Source organism: Podarcis tiliguerta (assembly GCF_965153285.1).
Source record: "Podarcis tiliguerta genome assembly, chromosome: 17".
In the NCBI taxonomy this organism is placed as follows: Eukaryota; Metazoa; Chordata; class Lepidosauria; order Squamata; family Lacertidae; genus Podarcis; species Podarcis tiliguerta.
The window spans coordinates 38,586,347-38,598,685 of record NC_139550.1 but is presented as its reverse complement, the minus strand read 5'-3'; the positions used below and the strand labels follow the sequence as shown (position 1 = coordinate 38,598,685).

The following is a 12,339-nucleotide window of genomic DNA, read 5'->3' as shown; positions in this document are numbered from 1 at the left end:
TGCGGCTTTCTCCCGATTGAAGTGCAGAGTGTTTCAGGACAGGAATATTCGCAGGGAAACCAAAATGCTTGTTTACAAAGCTATTGTACTACCAACCTTACTATATGCTTGTGAAACATGGACCACTTATAAATGCCATCTCCAGCTCCTCGAAAGATTCCAACAGTGTCTCTGAAAAAATTTACACATCTCTTGGGAAGACAGGTGAGCTAATATCAGTGTACTGGAAGAAGCAAAGATTACCAGTGTTGAAGCAATGATTCTTCAACAGCCAACTTCGTTGGACTGGTCATGTTATTCGAATGCCTAATGATCGTCTTCCAAAGCAACTACTCTATTACGAACTTAAAAATGGAAAGCGTAATGCTCGTGGTCAACAAAAGGGGTTCAAAGACTGTCTCAAGGCAAATCTTAAAAAATGTAGTATAAACACTGACAACTGGGAAACACTGACCTGCGAACGCTCCAGTTGGAGAACAGCCTTTACCAAAGGTGCCATGGGCTTTGAAGACACTCAAACTCAGGATGCAAGGGAGAAACGTGCTAAGAGGAAGGCACGTTTGGCAAATCCACACCGTGATCAACTCCTGCCCGGGAACCAATGTCCCCACTGTGGAAGGACGTGTGAATCCAGAACTGGCCCCCACAGTCACTTATGGAGCCATTGTTAAAACTGTGTTTATGGAAGACAATCTTACTTGGCTACGAGGGATCGCTAAACAAGAAGAAGAAGTATACACCAAAACCAGCACCTTGAATTTATCCCAGTAGGTAACTGGCAACCAGAGCAATTCGTTCAATAGTGGGGCAACATGTTGGCGATATTCTGCCTTTACTAGGAGGTTAGACTTCAACCTGACTTTATTTAGGAGGTTAGCCATGAAAGGTGTAGCTTTGGGCAAGTTCTCTACTGTCAGGGTTGCATTATTTCTCACCTCCCACATAGAAATTTTGTACCAGCCTTGTATTTAAGCACTTGTCCAGTTGCCACAGGTGATAAAGAACTTCATGAACAGTCTTTGCCCAGTAAGAGCTGTTTGACAGTGGAATTTGCTGCCAAGGAGTGTGGTGGAGTCTCCTTCTTTGGAGGTCTTTAAGCAGAGGCTTGACAACCATATGTCAGGAATGCTCTGATGGTGTTTCCTGCTTGGCAGGGGGTTGGACTCGATGGCCCTTGTGGTCTCTTCCAACTCTATGATTCTATGATTCATGCAGGTGACTCCACTGAGTTCTATGGATGTGAGTGAGAATGCTCTGTCCCTCTTCAAGCACAGAAGCCAAGAGGGCTGCCAGAGGAGGGAAGCCTCAACTTCCACACCAGCACAGTATTACAAACAGTAGCTGCAATGGGGACATAGCTCTCCATCTCCTCAGCCAGCCCCCAGCAGGCTAATAAGTATTTTTGCAGGCTAGTAAGTATTGTGGAGTTGGGGGGGGGGCAGGGACTTATTTACAAGACTCACAGTTGTTAAGAGTCTAGCTGCGCTAAATTGATTCTGTCAGAGTTGTCTAGCATAGCCCCATCCATCCCTGCCCTCTCCCCCCAGTTGCAATTCCCCCAGTTCTTGGGAATGACTATTAAGCCAGATTTAAAGTATGTGGTGTAGATAAACCCATACAATGTATGTGTATTCCCAGAATATACTGTGTGTGCATATGCACATGCTTTGGTGTATGGGAGATGTGTGTGTGAAGGTACCAGCTTTTGGTGGCCATGTTCACAACTGGCATGGAGCCCCCGGGGCCGAAAAGCTTAGACACCCATGCCTTACAACTGCTTCTGAAGCCCTCTATTCCTAGCAGCTGCTGGAAAATCTGGAAATCTGGCTTCCTCAACGTACCAGGCACCATTCCCAATGGCCAGAAATTAAAATACATAATCCTAATTCATACCAGGAGCAATTCCTAAACGTTAATCACAGTAAGCCTCCCCAAGGGAAGAACATTATATTTGAGCACACCCTAAATATAATTAAAGAAAAACCAGGGAGGTTTCCTTGCTGCTAGCTCTTACCCATGAAGTGCTTTAGGACTCTGAAGTGGAGAACTCTGGGGACAGAACAGTCGTCATTTTACTCCCTAAAGAAAGCAGTCTCAAGTCATCTTGGCTTTACTTCCCACCCACAACTTTGCCCCACCCCTACCCAGCTGCTCATCCAACTTCATGGAGGAAATAGGAGCACAACTCAGGCACATCCTAAAAGTTGACAACAGAAGTCAAGCGCTCAAGCAGTAACTTCCCTGCCCTTGCTCCAATCCATAGGATTTAATTCCCTTGACTAAGCTTGGAATAGAAAGAAATATTTTCCCTAGTTAAACCAGAAAGTAATTACTGCTCGTGTGCATGCATGAACACAACACACACATTTTAGTGTGGATATAGTTGATTTTATCGGTATCAATATCTGTATATACCTTGGCACTAGACTTTCCAGGTGTATTTTGCTTTTACAAGAGAACAGTTGAAAGCTTACCAGTTTATTCATTAATACAATTCGTCGTTCAACTACTTGGGAGAGCCTCACCAATCAGGGACCTCAGATACTGTGGGAGAAGTGACACAAGATACACAACGAAGCACAGTCTTTGCCCCAAAGAACTGACAGTCTCGATATATAGAGACTCCCACACTCCCAAAGTGCAGATATAGTCTTAGAGTGATGAAGTTATCCGCATGACTAAGTCAGCAGCAAAGTGAAGAATCTGATCTTGGTATTTTGAGTACAGGAAGACCATTTTGCTTCCATGCTAAGGGCTCAAAAGGTTGTCCACAGTATTTTGAGAGACTCACAACTGAAATTGCCACTATTGTGCAGAAATCCACCTGTAGCCCTACCCTCAGGGAATAGTCTCTTTTCTCAGCAAAATAGCCAACACAAAATAGCTCTTACAAGGCCAATCTGCAGCTGGGAAAATATAGACATAATCTGAAAACCATGGGGATAATGTTACTTTGCCAAGAAAAGCTCAACAACATTTGTGTCTGGATTTTCACTTTTTGAAATATGGCAACCCCACCTTTATGGTACAAACGAATTCCATGCCACTGGAAGTGCACACAACAGTGAGAGACTGTGGGATGCCCACAGACCACAGCATTCCTATTCTGCATATTGTGCTTCCCCTCTTCCTCTCCCCTCTGCCATCTTGGTCTCTAGTACCCGGGAGTTGGAGTCAGCATTCCTAATATTTTTGCTACAGGAGGAGCCAACACAGATCCCAGGACCAATGCAACTTTCCTGGCACATCCAATTTGCAACTGAATGTGACCAAGCTTAGGCAAAAAGGGGTTGCCCTTAACGATGCAAAGGTAAAGCGGCCCAACGTGGCAGAGGGGTGTAGCGGTTAGAGGTCCCGGCTTCAGCCCACCAATTAGCCACAGAGTTCTTGGGGTGGCTTCCCCAAGGGCTATTTTTCAGGCTAATCTATTTCATAGGGGTGTTGTGAGGACAAAATGAAGAAGCTGCAGGAAATCTATGTAGGCCAATTCCACATTACTTAGACGGGGTAGAAATGTAATAAATGAAACAAATTTTTAAAAAGATCTTGTGACCCAATGGCAGCTTTTGAATGGGAACAAGAGGTAAAGGCTACATGTTATAATCTTTTCTTAGCTCTGTCGTAGTCACTAACTACTTCCCACTTACCTGTACTACAGCTGGGACTAGAACAGATGAGTGCTTTGCACCCCACACATGTCAGAGCCCCAAGTTGCTTCGTTCCATGTCATTTTTTCACTGGACTAGATTCCACTGAATAGAAAATTTCCCACTGCCTATGCCAGAGATACAGCCATGCCACTCTACCCTCCACCAAGAGATGGTCCAAGCCCACACAACATGTGGCCCACAGAGCTGAAGACAGTCCATCCACCATACAAAGCCCAGCTTTGTTGGTTAGCATAGTGGAGCATCTGACTGGGCCCATGCGCTGACCAGAGGGCCTATGGCCAGCCAGAGCTCCCAAAACAAAACCACTGAGACCCTGCATCTCTCAGGACCCTGTTGATGCCACAGTCTCCCTTGGGCATGATTTCTCTTACACACAGTACATGCCCTGGTGACCTGGCATGGGGCACATGGGGGAAATCAGCCAAATAGAACTGAGCAGCTTCCCAAGAAGGAGACAGAGCATGTGGCAGAGACAGGCAAGGAGGAAAAGCAACAGTTCCTTCTCTACAGAGTTGGGCCAGCCTAGGCCTCCCTGTACTTATTTTCTGTACTTATTTTCTGCACTCCCCTCCCCAAGACTGTGGCAGCGGCGGCAATCCCTGACAGTGCTGGGAAAGGAGCAGTGAATCCCAGGCTGGCCAGTCCAGCACTGCTGCTACCACCCTCTTGCCGCCCATACCAGGCTTCTCATAGATATGTGTATTGGGGGGAAGGGGCACTGTAGCTCTCTTGCCCAGGCCTTGCCAAAACCACAGGGGCCTCCCAGGGCCTCACTGAATTTACAGTGTTTCTTGATTTGCCTAGGAAAGTATAAAAACAGCAACTGTCAAGCACCTGACTGAGCACCTAATATATGGGTGGCAGCTTGTGTTTGGCTTGCTGGATTACAAACTGTACCCCCTGCCAGGACTATCTCCTTGATCTCTGCATTGGGAGGTTTTTAACGCTTGATGTTTTTCCTATGTTTTTAGATATGCTTTAAGCCACCCAGAGTGGCTGGGGAAACCCAGCGAGATGGGTGGGGTATAATAATAATAATAATAATAATAATAATAATAATAATAATAATAATATTCTCTTATCCCACCTTCATTTTTCATGCATCATGTCTGCTTTAATTCCTAAGCCAGTGGGCAGAGATCAAGGTTATTTACTTGTTCAATGAAAAGCAATAGGTGCTTGATGAGTATTTATATGTTTTACTAATAATGTGTATATTATTATCAATAGCATTGTTTTCATTATTATTAACCTTACTCAAGAAGTAATACATCAATGCCTGATACAGTATTTTAAGACTACGGGAATCTGATTTAAATCAAAGCATGCTTCCTTAGCCATTCCACATCCTGCTGTATGCCATTCTATCTAAGGAAATACAACCCTTTTCCCGTGGGCAAGGACACCTTTCTCTGCCCTGTCCATTGGTTCCCACAAGTGTGTGTTCAGTCCAAGCCACATCCAGGTATTAACCCTTTCTCCATGGAGGAAAAGATCCAAACTCAGAAATTTATCCAGGGAGACCACACATAAGAAACCACGCAGGTCTCTGGGTGGGATGGGAGCAATCAGGGTGGGTGGGTGGACATAACAGGAAGAGAGGGAAAGGTGGGGGAGGGGAGATAGGGAATGTGTTTTTCTTTTTCTTAAAAGAAACAGTGCAACTGACCTGACAGTTCTTGAATTTTCCCCATCCGACCTGCAAAACAAAGAGACAAGAATGGTCAGTGCGAGATTATGATTCAGGTCACCGTGAAGGTAAAGTGTTGTGGTGTGGGTGAGGGTTCAGAAGAAAAGAGTTTTGTATTAGAAAATGGTCCCACCCAGACTTCAAGGAGACACACAATGACAAAGGTGGATTTGCTGGGGTGGGAGTGGGTCTGTTTTTCTTTAGTATTAAAATTGGAGTCCTTCTGGCAAAGAAATTTTGGGGAATGGTTTATGAGAAATTTAAAAAAATATTTACTCACTTTTCCTAAGAAGCCAGAAGCCTTTCTTTCAGCAATAATAGGGGAAGAGATTCCAAAGAACGTTTAAAATCTATTTTGTAAGCGGCCACAAGAATACTTTATGCAAAGTACTGGAAGGAGGAGGCAACTCTGGCAAAGGACCAATGCTTGCATAAACTAATAGAATGTGTGGAATTAGCAGGTTTAATGGCCAAAATAAGAAACTGGGATAAGGAAAAAATAAGGAGTGAGTAGGATTGTTTTGGAAAATATTTAAAAAGTTACTTTCCAGGTTGGATGAACTTAGGACCAGCAAAGGACAAGATACTGTAAATGAATAGAGAGGACGAAAAAGGGTGGAAAGTCTATTGGGGATGCAGAAATCCAAAAAATATGAACTAGAATGTCACTGAAGGATAGATTGGGGAGCCCATACAGACTGGATACATAAATCCATGTTTATAAATGTGTGCAACTTTAAATTTGAAAATGCATAAATATAACTACTATTATTTAAATAATAAAATTGGAGTCCTTTAATTGGAGATTAGGGGTGAATAATGGGGATAACCAACTTCTGTAGCTTCCCCTCAAAGCCCACCAGTAATGAGCTGAAAAAAGTTGGTTGTGGTTTTCTTAGCAGCAGCATAGCATGTGCTACCAGCGCCTGGGGCAGGCACACTGGGGTGCAGAGCACCGGGGCACATTGGAGGGAGCCTGCTGTAGCCGCACCAGCCCTGCCCTCGTCACTGACACCGCGGCTTCAGATCAGGCTGATGGGGCTGATCTGAAAGGCACACACGCTGCCTGGCAGCCCGGCCTGGCTCTGAGAGGTGCCAGATTTACGTATAAGCTAAACAAACCATAGCTTAGGGCCCCACTCTCTTGTGCCCCCCCCCCAAAAAATCAATATTAATATACTTCTTAACTGTATTTCAGTTGAACAATTACTTTGATAAAATATATGTTTGGTTACGTGCAAATGGCTTTAGGTCCCTAAATTACCATATAGCATATATTCAACACAGAAAACAGCAAAAATTGTTGTTGACAAAGGACAGCTGGACACATAAAGGGCCCCATTACCTTCAGGAGCTCCTTGGGGCCTCATCAAACCTCAATCCGGCCCTGGGTCGGACTGTCGGATCCCAGCCTGGCAAAGCGGCAGGGGGGGCGCACGCCTAAGCCAGAGCCTAGCGGAGGAGGGGGGCAGTGATGCTGCCACAGGCTCCCCCCCCCACACACCTCTGCCCCTGGGGGATGCCCTCTTCCTCCCTCCTTGGTGGCTGGTGGTGGCAGCACCCTTCCCCTCCCTCCTGCCCAGGGGTGGGGCCCAGGCAGGTGTCCCTTCGCTGGCCATAAGGAGACGGAGGCATCACTGCCCCCCGCCAGCCCGGAAGCCTGCAACCTCTCTCTCTCTGCCTCCAGCTTCGATGACGGAGCCTGTTGTGGGGAGACCTGGTTGTGCCCCCTCAAAAAAGCGTGCCGGGGGGCATGGCTTCCCCAGCCCCTCCCCACGCTAGGCCACTGTGAAACCACACACACACACACACACACACACACACACACAGGCCCCTGTTTTGTACACAGAGGCAAACATTTCGCCTCCTTCAAAAAGGCAACTGCCATGCATAGTACAGTTTGTCAAGGGTGGGGGGAAAGGTTCACAATTTCACAGTAGAAGGTAATCTCCACGCCAAAAAATAATGATATTTTGGGGGGAAATGTCATGTCCTCCCCACACCTCAGGAAACAGTTTTTAAAAATAGCTCCATGGAAATTTTGCTACATAACTGAACTTGAAATTTTGGCACAACCTCATTCTCTACACCCAATCCCAGTCCGTAGCTACTTTAATTCCATGGTTCCTTCACCTCAAAATCCTAATGTGTGATCCCTCTGCTGCCTGGACTTCTGGCCTACCTGAGGACTCCAGCAGCCATTAAGAGGTGTAAGGGGAGTATATTTTTACCAGCAAACCAAACACATTTGGGTCAACAGAGTATCTTTATAGAACTGGCAAAGTGATAAATGTTATATGGGAATTAGGAGTCAGTGGCACACAAAGGAACCTCCGTAGGAGAGGTACCATATTATGGTGCATAACCTTTTCACTCTCCTCTCGAATGAGCCTGTACCCAGTGGCGGAGCTTCATGCTCCAGCACCAGGGGGCGGAGAGCAGGCAGGCGCAGGGCTGGCGCAATCCCACTGGGATTGTGCTGCCAGGGGCAGTGCGCTCTCCCCCCCACTCCTCTTCCTCCACCAGTGCCTGTACCTAGGGACACGGGTGGCGCTGTGGTCTAAACTACTGAACCTCTTGGGCTTGCTGATCAGAAAGTCAGCAGTTCAAATCTGTGTGACGGGGTGAACTCCTGTTGCTCTGTCCCAGCTTCTGCCAACCTAGCAATTTGAAAGCTCACCAGCGCAAGTAGATAAATAGGTACCGCTGCAGCGGTAAAGTAAATGGCATTTCTGTGTGCTCTGGCACTCGTCATGGTGTCCTGTTGCGTGAGAAGCAGTTTAGTCCTGCTGGCCACATGACGCAGAAATCTGTCTGTGGACAAACGCCGGCTCCCACAGCCTGAAGCGAGATGAGTGCCGCACCCCATAGTTGCCTTTGACTGGACTTAACCGTCCAGGGGTCCTTTACCTTTACCTTAAGGGACTACGGACTAAAGTTACTCATGTAAGGTTAAGAAGTGGGGGTCAGATTTTAGCCAATGTGGAAAGGAAAAGCTAGTGATGTCATTAGTTGGTTCAACAAATTTCCCCAACTTGGAGCACTGCGCTATATCAGCATTTTCAGCTCCAAATTTCTGATTCTGTGTGGTCAACATTCAGCAAAGCAGGCACCCATGGGCAAATGTGCATAAGTTCTTTAAGGATATCCTATAATGAAACCCTCACCTGGTTGCATTCAATACTTTGAGCAGGACCCACTGAAATTAATGGACATGAATAACAGAAGTTCCTCAATTTCAGTGGCTCTACTCTGGGTTTGACTAGTTGCATACAGCTACTCAAGCTCCAAAGCCAGTTGATTTGCAGGCACACATTCAGAGTAAATAATAATTATTTAATAATAACTGCTTACTGTCAATGAAACGCAAGTTGATTGCTGTGAATTTCATGGTCACAGACTACCCAATCAAGCAGCCTTCCACTTGCTTTCTTCTCTGTTGTGCTCAATCAAGTGTCTTGATTATTTCTTGCAAATTCAGCATATACAGTCAGTGTCTCATCCCGTCCAGATCTCAAGCCAGGGAATTTGTGGCCAGTGCTATTTTTCTAGGGGGGGAAATAAGTGTTGGAGCTCACTATGAGCTCACCCTTGTGTTCTTATAACGGCAGTGGAGGCGCCAAAACTGAGTTCCAGCGAGTTCCAGCTGGAAAAAAAGCCTTACTTGTGGCCCTCCAGATATTGTTGAATTCCAGCTCCCATTAGCCTCAGACAATGTAGTCAATGTGGTCAGAGATGATGGGAGTTGTAATCCAGCAACAGGTTCCCCACCTCTCTTGTTCTTGCATGTGTTTGGCATTGGAGCAGGGCTGGGGCAAGGGGTTGAATTTCCAAGTGCTCTTCACAATGGCTGGTACTATGGGCTGGATGCAGGGCAGGTGAAACCAATACCCAGGGGACAAAACAATGCAGTGGTACCTCGGGTTAAGTACTTAATTCGTTCCGGAGGTCCGTTCTTAACCTGAAACTGTTCTTAACCTGAAGCACCACTTTAGCTAATGGGGCCTCCTGCTGCTGCTGCACCGCCGGAGTCCAATTTCTGTTCTTATCCTGAAGCAAAGTTCTTAACCTGAAGCACTATTTCTGGGTTAGCGGAGTCTGTAACCTGAAGCGTATGTAACCTGAAGCATATGTAACCTGAAATACCACTGTACCTACATCTGCATGTGACAGTATTATAATCTGGGAAAGAATTCTCTGAAAAAAGACAAGTGTTTTCAGAATGCTCAAGTAAAGCTCACAAATACCAAACTGGTACCAAATCAAGCTGTGAGAACTTCAGCTATCATTATTAAAAGCCTAAATACAAGTAGCCTTGTACTTTTACATAGTTATAATTTTAACAAAATAAAGACAAATGCCATATCAACCTTCCCAGTACGTCTGCACTAACTGGTAGAAAACTGAAAGGTGGGAGCAAGGTTTACTTCATACTTCAACGGAAGACTGCCTGTACATTTCCCCCCAACTGCACCCAAAAGGGCTGGTGACTAATAGATCCTCCAAGTGTCCCTATTTTCCAGGGACAATCCCAGATTTACAGAAGCCGTCTCAGTTTCTGATTTGATCCCAGAATGTCCCGTTTTTCCTCAGAACGTCCATCGGAGAAATGTTGAAGTGTATGGTAGGACATCCCTATTTTCATCTGAGGGTACGGGAGTTATGCGATAATACAACCTTTAGAAGAAATCTGAAGGCAACCCTGTATAGGGAAGTTTTAAAATATTTTATTATGTTTTTATATATGTTGGAAGCTGCCTGGGGCAACCCAGTCAGATAGACACAGTATAAATAAAATTAATAATAATAATAATAATAGAATAGGACATCCCTATTTTCACTGGAGAAATGTTAAGAGAGTATGGACTAAGGGCCAAACTCGATAAGATCCAGGAGTGGATCTGCCATCTCTTTTACTTTTTTTAAAGCAGCTTCTAAGGAGGCAGAACAGATCAAGGCTATAATGCTGAGGGCTATTAACTCTTTCCGCTGCTACACCATTTCCCCAGCGTTTCTCCTATGAAGCCAAGGGAACCTGGGCATGATTTGCACTGGGGAAATAATGTAGTAGAAGACCCTTTCCCTAATACTGAAGTCCTGATCCAATTCACCTCTCCTCACCCACAGGCTTTTTTAAAAAATAGGAGATCACAGGCCTTTAACATCTCATCCCATTAGGGAGTTTCTCTTTCTTAATGAAAACTCTGGTAACCTTTAGGTTGGATTATTGCAATGTGTTATACGTAGGGCTGTCTCTGTAGACAGTTTGGAAGCTTCAAGCTAGTGCAGAATTCGGTGGCCAGCTTGCTCATTGGGACGAGACTGTTTGGGTACATTATACTGATCCTGGTCCAACTGGACTGGCTGCCAGTTAGTTTCCGGGTGCAATTCAAAGTGCTGGTTTTGACCTATGAAGGCTTAAATAGCTCAGGACCGCAATGCCTCAAGGATGCCTCCCCCCATCCTGGACCCTGCAATCATCATCTGAGGCCCTTCGTCATGTGCCTCCTCCACGAGAGGTTCAGAGAGTGAAGTTTTGCCAAAAACAAGAAACCCAAGTATATTAGAGCTCTTAAAAGGTCAGGGAACATTTGTTTCTAGTTTCATCATTTATTTTTTTATTTAAAAAATCAGCCTCTCCAAAGCCAAACCATGAAAATTAAAGAGCTAATTATTCCAGCTTTGAACAAAGGTAAGAATTTAAGCTGAGTCAGGACTCACTAGAGCATAGCATTAGAACCTATGTCTAAGTGCCTTGGCTCTGTTGTGGAAATGGGAAGTAGTAACCTCTGGCTGTGCGCAGAGCATTTATCGCCATCAAGTAATCGCAATCAGCTTCTAGATGCATGCGCTTAGAGACATTTTCACCACAGTGGGGCAGGGTGTGGCAGTGTGTCTGATTGAGAGCCTGCAGTTTTCCTTTTAGAAATTTGCTGGCCAAGTCTCCCTCAAAGAGACCCAGAGGTTAACCAGGCAATGGAACGCTAAATTGCAATGGCAGTGCACCACCACAGAGATGTCACAACTCGCCTTGTTGTCGATGAGAAGGAGAACTGCACCCCTAGGCAAGTCTCATGCCACCCCACTCCAACCACAGAAAAATAATCTGAAGAGACACTTTTCCCCCTTTACATAAAAAGTGAAATTCACTGCAGGCTGATATCATCCCCCCTCCTCAATTTTCTTATCCCAGTAACATCCACCATATGGAAAATGACCTGAAAACGTTTCCTTCAGAGAGAGGTTACTGAGTAGCTGATTACTCAGAAGCACCAGACACTCAGCCAGGCTAAGACATCATCTGGAGCTAGGCCATGGGGTAGCTCAACAAACAACGCACAGGGCAGGGATATAGTAGCACAAGCCAAAGAGCCTTTCAGGGTGGAGCAGGAGCACCTCACAATATAAACTTTCATTCCTGTCCGCCAAAGGCCTGCCGCAAGCTTCCTTGACGCTTGCTTCACACAAGAGAAGCAGAAGGAGGAGGAAGAGCTAGCAGGCAGCCCGTCAGCAGCTGAGATTCTCACTCGCAGTCCTGGGCTAATGCAAAACAGCTCCGCCAAACAAGACTTTGCTGGCTGCACTGCAAAGCGAGGCGCTTGCTTACCACCTAACTTGCTCCTTTCCCTCTGTCTGACTGCAGGTTTGAGTATGAACCGAAGATTCATTTGAAGAACCAAAACAAGTCACGTGACATAGTTGTCTCTGTCTGTCTTTCTCCACCCCCAGTCCTTTGATTGGAGAATATTGGCCTAAGGCGCAAGAGCTTCTACTGGCAAGCAGAAGAGCAGCCCTGTTTCGGGGGCCCTTCCTGCTCCCGTAGGTCTTTCACCACGCTTACTATGGAGTTCCCGACAAATTACTTGCACACACAAAAATTGTTTGATTAATCAACTTGCAAGCCACAGAAGTTTAAAACAGCACATTTACTATTTTCTTTTCCCCTTGGCTTATTTTGAGCCAGCAGAACAGGCTGGT

At 45.7% G+C, this 12,339-nt stretch overlaps 1 protein-coding gene across 4 annotated transcripts in view; it reads right to left on the bottom strand.

The window, feature by feature from the left end:
• The window catches only part of IQSEC2 (IQ motif and Sec7 domain ArfGEF 2), a 151,969-nt gene that overhangs the window by 124,138 nt on the left and 15,492 nt on the right, over positions 1–12,339 (bottom strand). For all 4 annotated transcript variants that reach the window (XM_083420956.1, XM_083420946.1, XM_083420950.1 and 1 more), the window contains exon 2: positions 5,341–5,370. In XM_083420956.1, the coding sequence (XP_083277082.1) occupies positions 5,341–5,370 (30 nt within the window). The remainder of the gene's footprint in view (positions 1–5,340; positions 5,371–12,339) is intronic.